Source organism: Megascapheus bottae, chromosome 6, assembly GCF_031878675.1.
Source record: "Megascapheus bottae isolate mThoBot1 chromosome 6, mThoBot2.hap1, whole genome shotgun sequence".
Classification (NCBI taxonomy): Eukaryota; Metazoa; Chordata; class Mammalia; order Rodentia; family Geomyidae; genus Megascapheus; species Megascapheus bottae.
This window is the reverse complement of record NC_143514.1, coordinates 52,186,118-52,206,382: the sequence shown is the minus strand read 5'-3', so window position 1 is coordinate 52,206,382 and position 20,265 is coordinate 52,186,118. Positions and strand designations below refer to the sequence as shown.

Sequence of the window (20,265 nt, the reverse complement as noted above, 5' to 3'; positions counted from 1 at the left end):
CTGCGGTTCATAGATACCCTGGGTAGAAAGTTCTATGGAATTCTTTCTCAAAAATAACCAGCAAAAAGCTATATTTGCATTGTGGCTCAAGTAGTAGAGCACTAGAAAAACAAGGAAACCAAGAATTAACTTTGAGGACCTGAGTTCAAACTACACTACTAGAAAAAAAAGAGGAAGGGAAAGGGTGGAAAAAAACACAAAAGTTCAAGAGGACATAGCACTCATGTTAGAATTAGCACCCTGAAGCCAGGTACCAGTGGCTCACACCTGTAAACCTAGTTACTCAGAAAACTGAGATCTGAGGATCAAGGTTCATAGCTATCCAGGGTAGAAAAGTCCCTGTGGGGCTTTTATCTCTTCAATTAACCATTCAAAAAACTGGAAGTAGAGCTGTAGCTCAAAGTGCTACAACGCTAGCCTTGAGCAAATGAACTCAAGGACAGCATCTAGGTCCTGAGTTTACACCCTATAACACTTTCTGCCTCCACCAAAAAGTATTAACATCCCTAAAAGAAAGCTTGATATATTTTTACATCATGTAAGTACACAGCAAGCTATCACCTAGGAAGAGAACTTGCACCAGAATCTAACTATGTTAAGTATTCTAATTTACTAACTTCTATAACTGTGATTAAGACTCAGTCTGTAATATTTTGTTATTCTATTTCATAGAATGCTCCAGGGAAATTATTTGGACCCAAAAGATGTCTTTCAGCGAAGTATTTAGATTTTTAATTGTAATTCTATTTTAATAGTTGTGAAGGAAAAGTATATTTCATGTTCCTTGAGTTGTAGTTTCTCTTTTCAAGAAATTATTTTATTTCAACTAAGAGGCCAAATTTACACTTGTAGAGTTCTTCATAGTAATCCTTTTTGTATTTTCTCAGAGCTATGATAGTATTCCCTACTCATTCCTGATGTTAACTATGTGAAATTTCATTGTGTCTTTATTACTCATATTACAGGTTTTTCTTTTGATCTTAAAAAAAGCTTATGATATATTGGTTTTATTTACTGATTAGTTTTCAATTTCATTGATTTCTCTTTTTTATTATTTCTTGCCTTCAAGTTGTTGAATTTTTTTGCTTATTTGGTTTCCTGAAGTAAGAGTTTAATTCTTAATGTTAGCTTTCTTTAATTTCTTGTCAGCATTGGTTTAACTAAAGTCCATAAATTCTGTTATATTTTTATTTTCATTCAGTTGTGTGTTTGTATTTGATTGTGAACAAATAGTAGGCCTAAAAGTCATTTAGAATTAAAAATTAATTAGTTCTCAAGGACTCTGAGATTTTTGTGATAGTAGCCTTTATTTCTATCTAGTATAGTCTGTATAATTTCAATTATTTGACATTTGATAAAAATGTGTCTATATCCTACATGTCATATATTTAGATGCATGTTCCTTCAGAAAAACTGCATTCTCTTCAGAGTAGAGTATTCTAGAAATGTTCATTGATTTGCTGATAGCATGCTTGTAATCTTGGCAATAAGAGAAACAAGAAAGAGGTTCACAGAGGCCAGCCTAGGGCACATAGTAAGGTTCAGATTAGCCTAGTGTTCAGCATTAGATCCTATCTAAAATAAACTAATCAATCCAGGCTACAGGCATGGTCTGAGATCCTCAGGAGGTAAAAATTGATAACAGTCTGAGGCCAGCATAGGCAAGATAAGTTAGCAAAACTCTATTTTTTGAATATTTTTATTATCTTTAACTGGCTGTGCAAACAAGTACCAATTCAACAAAGCAGTTTATAAACACAGTGAATCTTTATCACTATCACCCTTCCAAAATTCTCACTCACCCCTTCCAACACCCCACTTCCCTTACTAATCTTAATTTTTAGGTTATCTATTTACTTTTTTTGACTTTTAACAAAGCAGTTTTGTGTACAGTACATCTTGATCTGTGCCATCACTTCAAAGTCTTAAAATTACACCCTCGCTTCCCTTAAAAATTTCAATTCTGTGGTATATACAATGATTTCATTCTCCTTTCATCCTCACTTCATTCTTCTACTCTTCTCCCATTGGTCCCATCCATTTCCTGGTACCTATTTTCTTGGGTTTTAACTTTGTTTTTCTGTGGTATATACAATGATTTCATTCTCCTTTCATCCTCACTTCATTCTTCTACTCTTCTCCTCTTGGTCCCATCCATTTCCTGGTACCTATTTTCTTGGGTTTTAACTTTGTTCGTTTTTTTAAAAGAATTACACTATTTTCTCTCTCCACAGAGTCTATTACACTACAGTTAATATTTGTAACCACTTGTAACCAAGTGTATTTACTTATAGATTTATAGGTACATTTAAGCTACCACAAATGGGTTTGGCTTACTTTGTTTAAAAATAACTAAAGCACAAAGAATTTACATGTGATTCTATTAGTACAGCACTTACCCAATAAACATAAGTCCCTTCATCAAAACATCAGGGTGACTAAAATAATAATTAGAATAAGAATTTTTAAAAAGAAAAAAATAGAGGGCCAGGAGGTTAGCCTACTAGTAGAATGCTTGCCTAGCATGCACAAAGACCCAGATTCAATCCCTTAGTGCCACATACATAGAAAAAAAGCTGCTGTGGCTCTAGTGGTAGAGCACTAGCCTTGAGAAGCCCAAGGACAGTGTTCAGGGCCTGAGTTCAAGGACTGTCAAAGCAAAGAAAAAAATACAAACACATGCATCTAGAAACAAACAGTAAAGGCGAAAAGGCACTGGCTAGAGAATATGATCAATTTGGGAAGAAAATCTCATTATGTTCCCCAAAAGCTTGGTCATAATGTCAGTATGGACATGCCACTGAAGACATAATAGGCTAACAACATCCATTTTATCATATATATACACATTATATATATACATATATATATATATGTGAAAAGGGTTTTTTTTTTTTGTTTTTTCTTTGATGAATCATGGGTCATGAATGCAGGGCCTGAGCACTATCTCTGAGCTCTTTTGCTCAAAGCTAAGTGTCTCACAGACTTTACTGCCTGGGCCAGCATTGAACCACAATTCTGAGAGCTTATCCTCTTGAGTAGCTAGGATTACAGGCATGAGCCACTTGGTGCCCGGCTTAACAGTGTGTGTGTGTGTGTGTATACATATATATGTATATATGTGTATATATATACATTAAAAAGAAGTAATTAAGTACTGAGAAAAACATGACCATAATAATAATAAGAGCATAATAGTTCATTGGTCCTAGGTACATATTTTATCCTCATTCAATCCTCAGAATGACATACAAGCAATTAATTATAAGATCATCTGGTAACTATACTGTCAGTATCTCGAATGGGAGCTGTGAGCCCCCAGTCTGGAAATTAAGACACACAAAAAAGACTTAACCAATCTTACAAGATTTGTTTGAAGCAAATAGAAAAGCAGAGAAGGACTCCCAGACAGAGATATCATCAAAGACAAAGCCCAAAATTTCTAGTTTGGGTAATGAAGTAGATATGAGTAGTATATTAAAGATCATAAAACAATACAAATGAGAAAAAGTTGCTGCCAATATTGATATAAAAGTGTCTGATAGGCAGTTTTAAAGATGCATTGTGGTGAAACTAGAGTTCAAAAATAAGAAGTCAATAGCATTTAGTTTAGTGCTATAAGAAAGAAAGCTGAAATACAAAGGTGAACACATGCTCCAAAGAGTTCGGCTCATTTTAGATTCTTAAAGGAGGATAATAAAAGGCTCTGACAGCTCATCTGGTTAGACTCCATAGTTTTTCCTATACAAATCAATGTCTATAAAAAATTGCAGTCTTTTCCTCATGATTTTATTGCTTTTGTTCTGCCAAAGCAAGGCTTAGACTACCCATGAAATTTTGCATAAAATTTAAATATCAATCTCTCATTCCTTTGGCAGTACATCAGCCAAAAACCCATAGCTTAAGATTCCTCTAGTCTAAGATGTTTTGTTTCTAGTACCCAGAGTTTCATTTGCATAACGATCTTTTTCACTTTATACATCTGTGTTTTATTTATATTGCAACAGCAATATTTATAAGTTTGTGTCACAATAAGTTTCCAGTCTAAATTTGGGTCTTTTTTTAATTGTTCAGCAGTTAAAAACTATACATATAAAGTTTTTTTTAATCCAGCATATATTTCCTCAATGTGAATCTGTTCTTAGTTTTCCACATAAACAACTAACCATGGAATATCACAGGATTCAATGGTGATGTTAAAAAATGAATGGTTAAAATATGATCACTCCACTCAGAAGCCAACTTACAGACTTAATAAGAAAGTACATTTCTTTTCTACATAAATTGGTACCATTAGCTAATTTATTTACTACTTATTGTAGTATTGAATTGAAACCTATGATTATCAAAGTTTTTAATACTTAATTAGCTACTTATTTAGAATAAGATGAATTTTCCTATAACAAAATTAATTTTAAGATCCAAGTCAACTACTTTGCTCCAATTGCAACCTTCCATTATCTTTTCCTAGTACCCAGACTAACCAAAAGCATTCATCTTTAATAATATAATTATATTTTAATACTAAACTTACTTTTTACACATTGGTGTATAGATAATTTGTGGATTCATACTAGTGTATGCTTTATGACTTCAAAAAAGGAACCATCATATATTATATCTTGACTCACAGTGAATCTTTAAATTAATTACTGAATAAATGAAACTATTCTGTCTAGCTACATTCCATTTTTAAACCAACATTCACATATTTATTTATTAACAAACAATTTTCAATAACATCCTCTGGTAGTTAAACAAACAGTTGAGAGTTGGAGATGTGGTTCAAAAAGCAGAGCTCTTGCCTAGCATGGGAGAGGCTTGTGGTTCCAATAAAACACACAAACAAAAATGTAGAAAATTGGTTGAGAAGACTGTACATGTAAGACTTGGAATGTATCATTATCTTAGAATCAAAAATACTAATTCAGTTTAGTTACAAGGTTTACTTTCTTCATGTAAATTGACACTAAACCAAATCACAATTTTGTATGTTTCTTTGCTTACCATACTTTTCTCACTGAAAGGCAACTATCAAGAAGCATGCAAACATAGTTGGGTATTTTTTTATTATAGCATCAGTGCCTTACTTGTATTAAGTGCTTAATAACTAACTTGTGAATCAATTTAACAAATATTTTCTAGAAGTAAACAATATGAAGACTTCATTATATGCTTGTTATTTAAATTCAAACTTAATTGATAAATGTAATTTCTCATCTAATTTAAACAACAATTTAAAGTAATGTTATTTCATATGCAGACTATGACTGAGGAAGGGTAAGTAGCTAGCTAAATCAACTACTATGTAGCTAGATATTCATTTAAATTTAGACTTTTAATTTTACCCTCCCTTGCTTGTTGCTACATAGGTATTCATTATATATTCAGATAATTTACTTAGAGAAAGTATCTTAGTTTTCTTGCTAGCCTATCTTTTTGTAGTAGAATCAGGTAATTAGGCATATTCAATTAATTTTTGATGAAATTAACATTAGTCACATTCAAGAATAAGTTAAATACCCTGAAGGAAATAAGTAATTTCTTTATTCTTTTGTAACATGATATAATAAATATTGTTGGATCATCTAATATTAAGTTTTATGGATTAAATGTTTTGCTTTCTCTGAGAAAAAAAAGGAAGCAATAATGTTTCTACTGTTGGTAGTCATTTGTCCTATGCATTTTAGCTTAATGACAAAATCAATAATATAATATTTCTATGTGTTAAAGATGAGGGGTGGGGGTGGGGGGAGGGAAATGGGGATCAAGACATGTGAAAGGGTATCAATGTATATGAATTAATGCACCTCCTGTCTGGCAAATATCATGTAACCCTTCTATTAATTACAATAAAAAATATATGAAAAAAAAATCTCAAGGACAGTTCCTAGACTTGAAGTTCAAGGCCCAGGACTGTCAAAAAAAATTGTCTTTACCATATAGCTGATTTTATTCCTGCTTTATAGTAAAATATTAAATTTTAAAAAAGAAAAAACCTGTAAAAAGAAAAATAATTTATTCAACAATAAAAGTAAAAGTCCTGTATTAGATTTAAACTAGAATCATTTTAGATATTGTGAACTTAAAAGTAATTTAGAAAAATTTATTATACTAATACAAAAATCTAATTATTCTGTACTCATAATTTATGAGAACAATAAAATTAATGAAACAAGTTCTTATAGAACTGAATATAATCCACTTTTTTCTTTCTTCTTTTTGTTTTTTTTGTTAGTTGTGGCCTTGTACTGAGCACTTTAGCTTCTTTCACTCTCAAGGCTAGCACTACCACAAACTACTATCAGCTTACTTGGGAGTTTTTTGGGGATAAAAGTCTCACAGTCAGCTGGTCACCAGCAGCTCATGTCTATAATCCTAGCTATTCAGAAGGTGGAACGTGGGTCAAAGCCAGCCAGGGCAGGAAAGCCTGTGACACTTTTATCTCCAATAACTACTCCCCAAAAACTGGAAGAAGTGCTTTGGCTCCAGTGGAAGAGTGCTAGCCTTTCAATCAAAAGAAGTATAGGGATAATATCCAATCCCTGAGTTCAAGTCTTAGGACAAGAAAAAAAATTAAATAAAAAAAGAAGCTTTGAAAAACTCATAGTCTATCCTGTCCAGGCTGGCTTTAAACCACAGTCCTCATGTCTCAGCCTCCTTAGAGCTATGATTATAGGTGTGAGTCACCAGCACCAAACTGATTCATTAATGTGTGAAAGTGAAATTTGTTTGCCACAAAACAGTGTATAAAACATTACCAGATAAAAACTAAAAAGTCTTTAAGATTTACAACTTGTGAGTCAGAAATAAGAAAAGAACTTTCTTTAGAATAAAAATAAGAGCATATCTTAATGAAAGGCCAACATAACTAGCATAGAAGTCAAGAAGCCTGGGCTACAGGTCAGCTTTTCATGAACTACATGATCAAACCTGAGTGAATCATTTCACCATTATGGACCTAAATTATTTCATCTAAAGAATAGATGCTAATTTTTCAAGATGAAAAATGCGAAAGCACTACAAAAAAGAACTTAGGTTAAAAGTCAACAAAGAGCACATAAAGCTAGAAGAATGCTATCATAGGTGACTATCCAGGCTACCAGGTAATGACTTAGCTTTTATAAATATCATTTTTCTTACCTAATAATAAAAATACCTATTAAGCCATATTATTTAGTTTAATGACAAAATAAAATAAATGGGAATGAACATAAAGTTTCTTACTCTACTACACCAGAATTTAGTAAAATAAAATCACTATTACTCTAAAAACATAACCTTACGTTATAAAAGCTATTTCTTTTTTCTTCCTTTCCCCTTAAGATTTATCTCATGTTGTTACTGTATCTTACTCTGCTACTTGGTTTATTGTATATACAATTATTTGTGTATTTGAAAATAGGAAGGTAGGGAAAAAAGCAAGATCATTGGGAGGTGGTAGGAAGAGGGAAAGTGGGAGAAAAACACAGGAAGGGGAAACAATGTTCAAGAAGTAATGTACCCACTACCTGATGAACGTAACTGTAACTCCTCTGTATATCACCCCAAATATAAAACAAAATTTAAAAAATAAGTTAAATAAATGTATAGGCTTCAGATTTATTTATCAGAAGATTGTTTTCACCAAGACAGTAGAAGGTTTGAGTACTCCTTCCCCAACAGAAATATGGAAATGTTTCCATTGTTTATCACAAGTGGAAATCAAGTGAGAGGAATATAATACTTCACTAAGGCACAGAAATAAGGAAGAGAATAAGAGAGACAGATTGTGATTTTAGGAAAAAACAGTTTCTGCTGTTCCCCCATTTAATAAAATGCTGGCTACAGGTTTGTTATATTTAGCTTTATTTGAAAAGTATTTTATTATTATTATAAAGGTGATATACAGAGGGGTACAGTTACTAAGTTAGGTATTGAGTAAAATTTTTTTGAAAATGACACCTCTGTTTCTCTTGTCTGGTGTTTCCCTCCACAAATTATATAGTTTTCTTTCAACAAACTATCTACTGAATATCACTACATTTTTTTGTTCACCCTTGGTCCTACAATTGCTATGCTTCCCCTAACTCTTCCCCAAACAGATAAACTTACATACAAGACAAAGGAGACAGAAATCAATAATAGCCACAAATGGAGAAAACAAACAAACAATAACAAAAATGCAAAAAACTAAAAACCTCTTGCTTCTATTTCTTGGAGTTCATTTCAATAGTCATAATTTTATATGATCATATACACATAACTATTGAGCTTTTGTGATCCTCTTCTAAAAATATCCTCCTTTAGTCTCACTATATGAATGCTTAGAGTTCTGTATAATTTATCAGTATAAAGTATTTTTTTGTATTTTTACCATACTGTATTTTTACTTCTATACTTATAGGCATATTTGAGTTACAACAAATGAGAGAAAACATGCAATCTATGTTTCTTAAGTCTGGCTTACTTAATATAATTTTCCATTTCCTTTTTTGTATCATATATAAAATATGAATAGAAATTTTCATTTATGTATATTTGATTTTGTTCTATGTTTTGCATAAGAAGTTTAATTATGCTTCCAGATGGGTGCGGTGGCTCATGCCTGTAATCTTAGCTACTCAGGAGGCTGAGATCTGAGGATTGTAGACCAAAGCCTGCCCAGGCACTAAAGTCCGTGAGACACTTATCCCCAATTAACCACTAGAAAACTGAAGTGGTACTGTAGCTCCAGGGGTAGGGAAGTAGACTTTAGCTGAAGAGTTCAAGGACAGCACACAGGCACAGAGTTCAAGCCCCACGACTAACAAAAAAAGTGTAAGTATGCTTCAAAAGAAAACTGATAGTTTATTTTATATATTTATTTCATATATTATTTATGGTAAAATTTTAATTCTTTTTGTATTTTTAATCCATTGATATGCTTGTATGTGTATGTGTATGTGCATGTGCATGTGCATGTGCATGTGTATGTGTATGTGTATGTGTATGTGTATGTGTATGTATATGTGTGTATAAGCCAATATTGGGGCTTGCACTTAAGGTCGAGGCTCTCTTACTCTTTTTACTTAAGGCTGATGCTTTACCACTTGAGCCATAGCTCCATTTCCAGCTTTTTGGTGCTTAATTGAAGATAAAGGATCTCATTGACTTTTCTGTCTAGGATAGGTTCAAACTTTAATACTCAGATTTTAACTTCCTAATAATATAATTTTTAAATACTATAATAAGGGTATTTTGCTACACATAATCCAGTTTCTACTATTTTATAATGCAATTGCTTTCACATACTAAATTACCTGATATAAGTAGCCATATTTCTGGATTACATTCTACTCATTTAGATGGATTGTCTATTTATGCCATCCCATAGTATTTTATTACTGTTGCTATGAACAAAACTTTTTAGCTGATATGCAAGTTTTCTTAAATAAGTACGAATTCAACCCATTGCTTTACTCCAAAGATGGCTTGGTTATTCTTGGCCTTTTGCATTTCAACATATATTTTTGAATTAGCTCATCAAGCTCTATTTAAAATGTTCTGCAGGGGAAAATTTTGATTGGAATTGTATTAAAATCATAGGTTGATTCTGAGAGATCTGACATTTTATAATACTAAGATCCATTCTTATAAGCCCAGGTTTGAATTCCATTTCATCTCATCATTCTTTCACTATCTCTTATTACTAATGTCAATGCTCCTCTAATAATGTTCCTCCTCATTTCTCAGTACTGTTGTTGAGGATTTACTGTCACTTGTCAAAGAAATAGAGTATTTGCCAACACTCTGGCCACTTCAGATTCTTCCTCCCCAGTGATGACATCCTGTTTTACTTTAGTTAGTTCCTTTCATACGCTACAGCTTGATACTTCATTTTCACCACTTCACCACTCCTTCTGTTTGCAACTTACTCATTATAATACGCTGACTCCACATCTTTATCAAAACCACAAATAAAACACTACAGTATATGGCTATGGCCTAGGGTAATTACTAGAGTATCTTTTCACTTTCAAAACTCACCAAGTTTCAGTGGCAGTCATTCTATCATCAATGAAATTATCTTTCATCTTTCCAATACCTGCTATTTGGTTTATAATATATGAAAAATCTAATCCAAAATATAGACATATACATATAAAAATATATATGCTCACACATATATAGTATTTATACAAGATTACATACACATATTCAAATATATATACATAAAAATAAGCCATACACCTGGGCCTGTCAAATTCATTAGTCTATAATTACTTAAGTGGGCTATGTATACATGACATAAGCATCAAAGATTCCACTTCCTAAATGTCATCACTTTGGAAGTTGGATTACATGAGTTTACTAAAAACAAATCCTAAACTTATTGAATATATGTTGAGGTTATTCTCTTGTAACAATGCCCACTTCTGTGATAGTTCTGGTAATCTGCCTATTGACTGCATTGGATTTTATTGAATTAGTCTCAACTTCTGGAAAGTATATTAATAAGCTATACTGATTTTCTTACTGATTTTAGAGTAAATAGTTTGAAAGATTCACTGATCAGTATACAAGTACTGTATAATCCTTGCTCTTGATTCTTAGTAGAGAATAATTCATATATGTGTGTGTGTGTGTGTGTGTGTGTGTGTGTGTACTTGACCAGTACTGGGCTTGAGCTCAGGACTGAGTACTGTCCTGGGATTTTCTCAAGGCTAGATCTCTACCACCTGAGCCCCAGTACCACTTTGGGCTTTTTTCTATGTATATGGTACCGAGGAATTGAACCCGGGTCTTTGTGCATGCTAGGCAAGCACTCTACCACTAGGCCAAACTCCCAGCCCCATTCTTCTTAGATTTTTTTTAATGCTTGTTACAGTGATATGACTTTTAGTTTTTGATGATCATTAAAATCTAGTTGTTTTTCTGCTTCAACTGGAATGACATTTTGAGAAGTAACATAAACAAAGATTATAAGAACAATCTCTAGAGCTAAAATATAATATACTTCAATAAATAAGTAGAAAAAAATAAACTTAGAAGTAGATATTTCAAAAGGTTGATAGTAATTGCTTCTAAGTAGCAGGAATATGGTTTTGACAAAACCTGGTATTTATTGATCTATATTTCAAATTTTTCATCGGTGAGAATTTTTACAGGGACTATCTGGATATAATCTTGGCTATACCACTTCAGTAGTATATGTAAATGTCTGTCCTACTTCAGTAGTATATGTAAATGTTTGCTACTGTCTTAATAAATTGATTTTTTGCCAGTCTTAGGGCTAGATTTCAGGGTCTGGGCACTGTCCTTGGATTTTTATCAAGGCTAGTGCTCTACCACTTGAACCACAGCACTAGTTCCAGCTTTATTTCTGTGTATATGGTACTGACGAATCAAACCCAGGGGTTTATGCATCCAGGCAAGCACTCTACCACTAGGCCACACTCCTAGCCCATCTTAATAAATTGAATGGCACAATAATAAGAAACAATATTTATTTTATAAGATTACTATTACAAATACAGTAATAATAATATCTGACATTTACTGGATATTTTGTAGGTGCCAAGGATTTTATTTCAAATTTTATGTATACTGTCATATGAATTTTAAATCAGCCCTATTAATCACTACTATTAGCCTCATAGAACGTATATATATATATATATATATATATATATATATATATATATATAGAGAGAGAGAGAGAGAGAGAGAGAGAGAGAGAGAGAGAAAGAAATTGATTGGGTAATAGTAGGGAATAGAAGCTTATATTTCCCTATTTGGATTTTTTAAAATGAGGTAAATATTATCAGATACCTTAAGAAAATGTTTCAAATGATTAGGAATGTCCTTATAAGCAGGTAGAATGAGAGCAGTAAAATCATTGCCTACAAGAGCCCTCTCTTTCCCCTCTGTTAAAAGCAGGGTACAGACGAAAATTACTGTATCTTTTCTTTTTTATTAAAGAATTTATTAACATTGATTTTTACATCATATTTTAAATAACATATTTAACAAACAAGTATTCAAGAAGGGAATCTCCATATACAATCACTGGCACTAAGATTTTAGAACATAATTAAAATTAGGCTGAGTGTTTGTATGTCATAGATACATATTAATCTATGTAATAAAACATTATGTCTATAGAGTCATAAATTTTTGTATCTATGTAATTGTGTAGAACTGTGATTGAGATTTCTACCTCTTATATATGGCTGTTACTATACTGTACTCTAATCTTTACTTACCTAACATGGAGTTTTGGTTAAATTACCTTCTATGGATGTGATTTGTGCCACTGATTTTAAGCCTATAATCCATTAACTTCTATATAAAGGTAAATACTGGCTTTATTTGAAAAACAATTTAGAAATATTGACACTTATTCTTATAGACACAAAATAAAACTCTATTCAAGGACCAAGTTATCTGCATTAATCTGAAAAAAGAAAATAAGGAACAGTATTTAACATTTCAAAGACATATTACCCATTTCATATAGTTCTTTTAATGTTACTTTCTAAATTTTACTAAATTGAAGCAAACTGTTACTTTAGAGCTCATTTTGTGTTTGGTTTTTAATTATAATAGGCTGTAATATTTTAACAAAACCTAAAGTTCATTATGATTGTATCTGGACCTTTATGAATGTGCTGTCCTTTATATGAATGTCTATTAACAAAATGTAAGAAGTGTTTGAAAATATAAATTAAAATGTACTTTTCTGAAATATATAAAAAAGAAATTGATTGTGTAAGTAGATAACTAGATTAAGTAACTTTCATAAAGCCACTTAATTTGTAAGCCTAGACCACTCTTTTATTTAACAAAGAAATCCCTATATTTTGCTTGATGATGATAATGACCATTAGCAATAACAGCTTTTGAAGAAAAGAAGTGTTTAAAAAAAACAATCAGGATGAAAGCAAGAAGGCTGAAGAGAAAAGGAATACCTGGTTTTAATGCTACAATCATAAAGTCAAATTTAAATACATATAAAAGTGAGTATATAGTTCAGTTAGATGAATGCTTATATAAATTCAAAAGCAATACTAGTTTTAAAACACAGGATATTGCTATGCTGCCCAAGCTGGCATATAACTCCTAAACTCAACCAACTTCCCACCCTCCCAAGTCACAGGAGGACAGGTTCATGCCACCATGTCTAGCACAAGAAATGACATTATTCTTCTTTTCGTAACTCAGAGGACAATCTTTTGGCATGCCCATATAAAACAAGATTGATGAATTGAAGAAAAAAGTCAAAAATAATAAATGGGTCTCTTTAGTGTCTCTTGTTATTGCTAGAATGCAATTAATCTCTTTGTGACTAGAGAACTGAGACATTGCATCATAACCCATTTATCTGTATAAAGTTTCAAAGTGAGGAAAAAGAAACAAATTACTCTGGACCTGTGAACATTTGAGTTCATAAAATAATTCAAAGTAAGAAAGTCAAGAATAAGAATCTCATTCACTGCTGAAAGGAAAATGACATAAACTCTTGGACAATAATTTTGAAATATGCATATAGTTCCCCTCATGAGAATTTCTCCAAATGAGGTAAGGTCAAATATGAGTAACATTTTCAATATAAAGATGTTCATGATAGTGTTACTTATATACAATAGAAAACAATCTTCATACTAAGAGAAAAGGAATGACCTTATTATGAGTAGCTATTAGAGAGTCATGCTTATCAATTTGCAATGATAAAAAATGGTCTGTGAAATCAGAGAAAGGTTAGATAAGTGGGACTGCATTAAACTGCAGAGCTTTTGTATGGCAAAGGACATAGCTAGTAAACTAATTAGGAAGCTTTCAGAGTGGGAGAAGATCTTCAACAACCATACAACAGACAAAGGCCTCATATCTAAAATATATCAACAGCTCAAAAAATTGAATCAATCCAAAACTAATCTCCAAAGTAACAACCATCCCATTAAAAGATGGGCCAAAGACTTAAAGAGAGTCTTCTCTGAAGAAGAAACAAAAATGGCCTATAGACACATGAAGAAATGCTCAACATCTCTGGTCATAAAAGAAATGCAAATCAAAACAACTCTAAGATTCCACCTCACTCCAGTTAGAATGGCCAGGATCAGGAAAACTAATAACAACAGATGCTGGAGGGGATGTGGCCAGGAGGGATCACTACTACACTGTTGGTGGGAGTGCAAACTCGTTCAGCCTCTATGGAAAGCAGTATGGCAGTTCCTCAAAAGACTAAACATAGAGCTCCCCTATGACCTAGCAATTCCACTACTTGGCATTTACCCAATCGACCAGAAACAAGGACATACTAAAGCCACTACCACAATGATGTTCATTGCAGCACTATTTACCATAGCAATGATATGGAACCAACCTAGTTGTCCCTCAGTTGATGAGTGGATCAACAAGATGTGGTATTTGTACACAATGGAATTCTATGCTGCTGTCAGAAAGAATGACATTGCCCCATTTGTTAGGAAATGGAAAGACAGAAAAGATCATATTAAGTGAAGTAAGCCAGACTCAAAGGAACTTAGGCTCAATGGTTTCCCTCATTTGTTATAATCAGTAGAAACCTTGGGCTCTCCTAGCAGAGATTTGCAATAGAGCAAAACCTTGATACAAAAGGCCATATAGTAGGACGCTGAATGAAAGGATCTCTAGGATATAGAAACATAAGCTATATAATGAATGATTGTTGTTCTTAAGGTACTATGTTATCTCTCATCTCTTTTGCTGTCCCTTGGTTATCTCATATTGTTACAGTATCTCACTTTGTTACCTGATATATCGGATATATTTGTATTTGGTTATTTGAAATTGGATAGGGAATGGGGGAAAACGAGATGAAGGAGGGGGTTAGGGGGAGGGAAATGGAGACCAAGACATGTGAAAGGGTATCAATGTATGGGAATTAATGCACCATCTATCTGGCAAATATCATGTAACCTTTCTACAATAAAAATATATGAAAAAATGGTCTGTGACAGTTTTTGCTCTTAGAATCAAGTATGTATACATATTTTATTGTGCTTCAAATTAGTAAGCCTATAAATTACCAAAAATTAATGGTGTCATCTTCTAGCTAGTAGAATGATATGTGTTTGTGTGTGTATGTTATATTTCTCTGATTCTAACAATTATGTGTATTTTTCAAAGCCATTATATTAAGTATAAACTACTTTTATAATTCAGAAAAGGAAAGTTCAAGGAGAGAGAAAAAGAATATAACAGAAAAATAAACAATTTAAACAGTCAAAGCATACCATTTTATTTCCTCTTATTGGTTAAAATTGTATCATGAGTACTTAAATAGAAAGATTTGCTTAAAACATTACACAAGTCTTCTGCTGCATCAATAACATAATTTCACATAAGAATATTTATTATCAATTTTTCAGAGAGAAAATTACTTCTTATATGGATATTAGGATATTTAGTTTTCATCAGCTCCCACAAATGTACTATCTAGCAACTACTCTGGGAAGGTTAATATATCAATCCCAGTTATAACCACTTTCAAAACTTTGATCTCTTTCTAAAAATATCAAGAAAAATCCCTTCAAAGCAGACCTGTATGTATAGTACTTCTTGTGCTTTGATTTTTTAACACTGATTTAATGTAGTCAGCCTGTGATAACAAATAATTTTTGTCTGGTAGTACCAAGACATAAATAAGGTTCTTGACTAGATTGCATTCATGCAGCTCTCATTTTAGCGGAAATTGGAAAGAGATAGAAAAGATTAAAAGAGGGAACATTATAAAAACAGACCTCACAAGTCAAATTTAATAGTAAACCATTCCCTTTCACATAGACAACCATGAAAACAAATATCCTGTGAGCTAGGGATATATATTGTATCTTTCCAGTAGATCTTTATGCTTTCTTTAGACAGATTTCCATAACTATGTAATACAATTACAGTTGATGAGGCAGTGGCCTACAGAAAGAAGCTGATAAAGCATCAGACACCAGAAACCAGATAAACATTTCTAATTGTAACACAGGTAGAATAGTACTGACAATGTAGACAGCACCCAGAGACAGATAAAATATTAGTTCCAACAACTTTAAGATAAACATTCATAAAATATACTCCGTTTCCTATTGAAATAACACCTTGGAACACAGTCACATTGCTTGTTTACTTAGTGGAAAAATAAGGTGGCCATAGAGACTTCATAATTTTCACATATAATGGTAAAGTTCCAATATATGGCTTGAGGTATTTTAAATAAAAAGGATATCACTGTAAGCAAACTAGAAAAAGCAAATGTGAACTCTGAATACATGAGGAACTTGTCCAAAAGTCTGTCCCAGGTTGTGCAACTGGAGGAGCACATTTTCCCCAATGTTCTAACCTCATTCTCTATTCTTCTTTTCATAAGTAAAGCCTTTAGAGAAACTAAAGGTATTTAAAATCTAAGTCAGGAATTAATGTGACCCAAAGTTAAAGAAATACTTTTATTTCAAAACTTCTGACAAATTTTTATTTACCAAAGACTATCATGAAGATAGAAGATTCTGTTGTTAAAAATAATCAGCCTCATTTCTTAGGAATTATCAGGTTGGTAGGGTTACGATGAAAGATATACATATACTGTGGAAAAAATGTAAATGTAATCCTTTTTATGAATTTATAAATCCTGTAAGATTATATTGTACTCCTTTTTTATTTTTTGTGGGTCATGGGGCTTGAACTCTGGGCCTGGGCGATATCCCTGAGCTCTTCAATTCAAGGCTACCATCGTGCCCCTTGAGCCACAGCTCCACTTCCCCTTTTCTAGTGGTTAATTGGAGATAAGAGTCTCATGTTCTTTAGTGCACGGGCTGGTTTTGAACTATGATCCTCAGATCTCAGCCTCCTGAGTAGCTAGGTTTACAGGAGCGAGTCACTGTGCCCAGCTGATTACCCTACTTTAAAAAAAAATATTGCCCTTTATTCATATGAATGACCACACTTCAGAATTGTTTGTTTTACAGAGGTATGTGTATTTGACAATGACAAATTGATATCATTAGACAGGGACACTAAAAAAAGAATGAGACACTATATGTTTATCTCATATCATGAGATCATTGCGGGGGCTGTACATAGCCAAAACTCAGTTGAATAGCTAAAGCTTTCTGCTGAGTTACAGCCTAGACTCAGTTACATAAACACAAAAAAGAGCATAATTTTATTATTATGAAAAAATAGAAGGAATTTTGTCATGAGAGAATAAGTAAAGTCAAGAAGCAAAGGTAGGATCTAAAGTTACTCATGGGGATTTCTGTGTGGTATTTAGGTCTTTCATTCTCCCATCACCTTAAAATTCTAGCAACATGCAAGGCTCTCTCTTACATTTGATTTTTTCCAATTTGCTCCTAAACATCAGTAAATATAACATACTCTCCAATCCTGTGTCAGAGAATTAAGGCCATTAAAAGTAAAAAGGTTCTACCTCTCTTTTGCTGAAATCAGCATGCTAGGAACAGAGCAATATTAAAGAAGACCTCAATTGTAGACACTGATGTTGCTTGATATGCCACTCAAGTTACAGCTGAAATGAATGAAGAGAAGCAATCAATCATAAGAAAAAACAAGCAGGAGCTGGGGGCGATACATCACACCTGTAATCCTGGCTACTCAGGAGGCTACTAGAATATGATATACTTGATGGAAGAAGCTGACAAGGGCTATGCTTTCATGTATTTCAAAAGAATTCAAAAATCAAAATGTGATCTAGGTTTATGTAGTCTTCCCTGTCCACTTGCCTAAAAAGTAACAGAACAGTTCCTAATTCATAGAATTAGACTTTGTCAATGTTTTTCAAATGTTATGTTTTATCTCCCTATCTTTATTAGTCAACACACATGAAAAATAAAAGATTTGAATAGGATAATAAAAGCATTTTCTATTAGTAAGTGGAGCTAAAGAAAACAAGGTTGAAGGCAGATTAATAGTAATTCAAAATTTTTGAAAGTTAATACACAGAGGCAGTAACCAAAACAGTATTCCAGAATTCAGTGGAGAGGGCTATAACATAGCCTCTGATTTTTCCAAGCAGACCAAGTAAAAGAAAAACACAATAAGCTACAGCAACCATATTATCTTTAAAATATAAACAACCTATTGCATGAGAGGGAAAACTGTTCCTGAAACTACAACGTGTGAGCATTGTCTCTTGCAGGTCTTTATAAAGAAGAGATAACAGAGAACAGTACCCATATAACCATAAGAGTAAGTCATTTCCAATGTTCCTTTCAAAGTGTCCCTCTAGGGAACTTGCTGATGGTTCAATAAATAAAGTACACTTTATATAAATGTATGTGTTATTTAATAACCATTAGGTAGCAAAAATAAGTGTAACTTACCCATTTTATTGTACCTCATGAAACAAACTCTGTCATGGCTACACATGTAATAAATATATTTTACTACTATCATAATTTGTTATTACTAAAAGAAAACAAAAGCATTTTCTTCTTACCAAAACAACACTGATGGTTCTCACTGTATCACTTACCTGTGATTCTTTCACATTTTCCACAGTGAAGTTGAACCAGACTCGAAAGCGTGGGTTACAGGTATCAGGCCTAATGAACAGATCATATTCAAATTCAGAGACCTGGTCCACCCGGCCAAGGTTACCTGGTGACAAAAATAAAGAGAATTCATTTATTACAATTACTATAGGTTTAGGAGTCTCCTAATAGAGGATCACAATAGCTCAAAAGCTATGTACATATGTCCATATAGGATGAGGCTAAGTGAAATGAACTCCAGGATATGGAAACAAGAGGTTTATCTTTGTGATTGCTGTTCTTAATATACCACGTGAAATGATTTCTTTTTTCTTCTTTTACCCTTAAGGTTTATCTCATGTTACTGTATCTGACTTTGGTACCTAGTATATTGTATATATGTTTATTTGTATATTTAAAAATGGGAAGGTAAGGGAAAAACAAGATGAGTGGGAGGGAGTGAAGGGAGGGAAAGTAGGGGGAAAAGTAATGTACCCATTACCTAATGAATGTAAAGTTAACCCCTCTGTACATCACCCCAACAATAAAATGAAAAATTTTTTAAAAAGAAGAAAAATTAAGAGAAGTATATTTCAAAAGAACTTTGTACAGGTGAGTTTATATATATATATATATGTATATATATGTATATTTGAATCTTGTCAGCTCTGATATTAGTATTCTTCATCACTCAATACTAGTAGATTCAGTATTTACAGTCTATAATGGCCACCAACTCTGTCTAGATGCAGCCTGGAGTAAGGAAGGTTTTAAATTAGTCTACCTCAGTGTAAACTTTATGATACAGATCCTCTGTGCCACAAATCTCCTTGACAGATGGAATACTACATTAAGTCTGTAGTAAGTCCCCAAAGAAACAAGAAAGAAATCACAAATTTAGTAAATGAGGATAATAACACCACATGTATTTTATATTAAGCTGAATATTATATGAACGAGGCCCAAGATATTGAGCTTTGTTGAGCCCTTACAACAGTTCTATGTGGTTTATATAATGCTTATTCTATTCCAAATTTAGCATATAGGAAAATGTTTTAATCAAAATTAAAGTATTAGGTACATATGAATAATAAATTTACAACTAATCACAATTTTCTCTACCAATAGAACAGCAAGGTTTTTAAAAATGTATAACTATGAGTACACCTCTACTTGCCTGTCCTTTCTGATACTTTAATAAGCACTGTGTTATTCAAAATATTAAGAACAAGATGAGATTTTTTTAGAGCAGAGAATTGAGGAAATTACCAAATAAGGTGGCAGTGAAAGAAGAGTCAATAACACAGACAACATCAAAGCAACTGATTGATAAGTTGGTCATGTATTGCATCTAAAAAGCACACCAATACAGGAAGGAGTAGAAGAAACACTAGGACTTTTAGGCACAGGCAGAAACTTTCTAAGTAAAGATTCAGAATCACAATAAATCAAAGAAAGACTTAAAAATATGATTGCATAAACATAGCAAAGGACATAGCTAACAAGCTAAATAGGCCATAGAATAGGAAATTCTTTTATCAGCTTTATATCAGACAAGGGAATAATACCTAAAATATTCTTAAAGCTCAAAAAATTAAACCCTCAAATAAACAACCCAATTATTTAATGTGCTAATAACTTAAAGAGAGACTTCCCAGAAGAAGAAGTAAAAATGGCCAATAGATGCATGAATACATGTTCAACATTTCTAACCACAAAGGAAACGTAAATCAAAACACTGAGATTCCACTTCACCTAGTTATAATGGCCACTATCAAGAAAA

General features: G+C 32.6%; 1 protein-coding gene across 3 annotated transcripts in view; it reads right to left on the bottom strand.

Annotated features, from left to right (window-relative positions):
• LOC150061855 (BEN domain-containing protein 5) overlaps nt 1–20,265 on the bottom strand; it is a 971,256-nt gene that overhangs the window by 848,093 nt on the left and 102,898 nt on the right. For all 3 annotated transcript variants that reach the window (XM_090334883.1, XM_090334882.1, XM_090334881.1), the window contains exon 3: nt 18,485–18,609. In XM_090334883.1, coding sequence (XP_090191009.1) covers nt 18,485–18,609 — 125 coding nt within the window. The remainder of the gene's footprint in view (nt 1–18,484; nt 18,610–20,265) is intronic.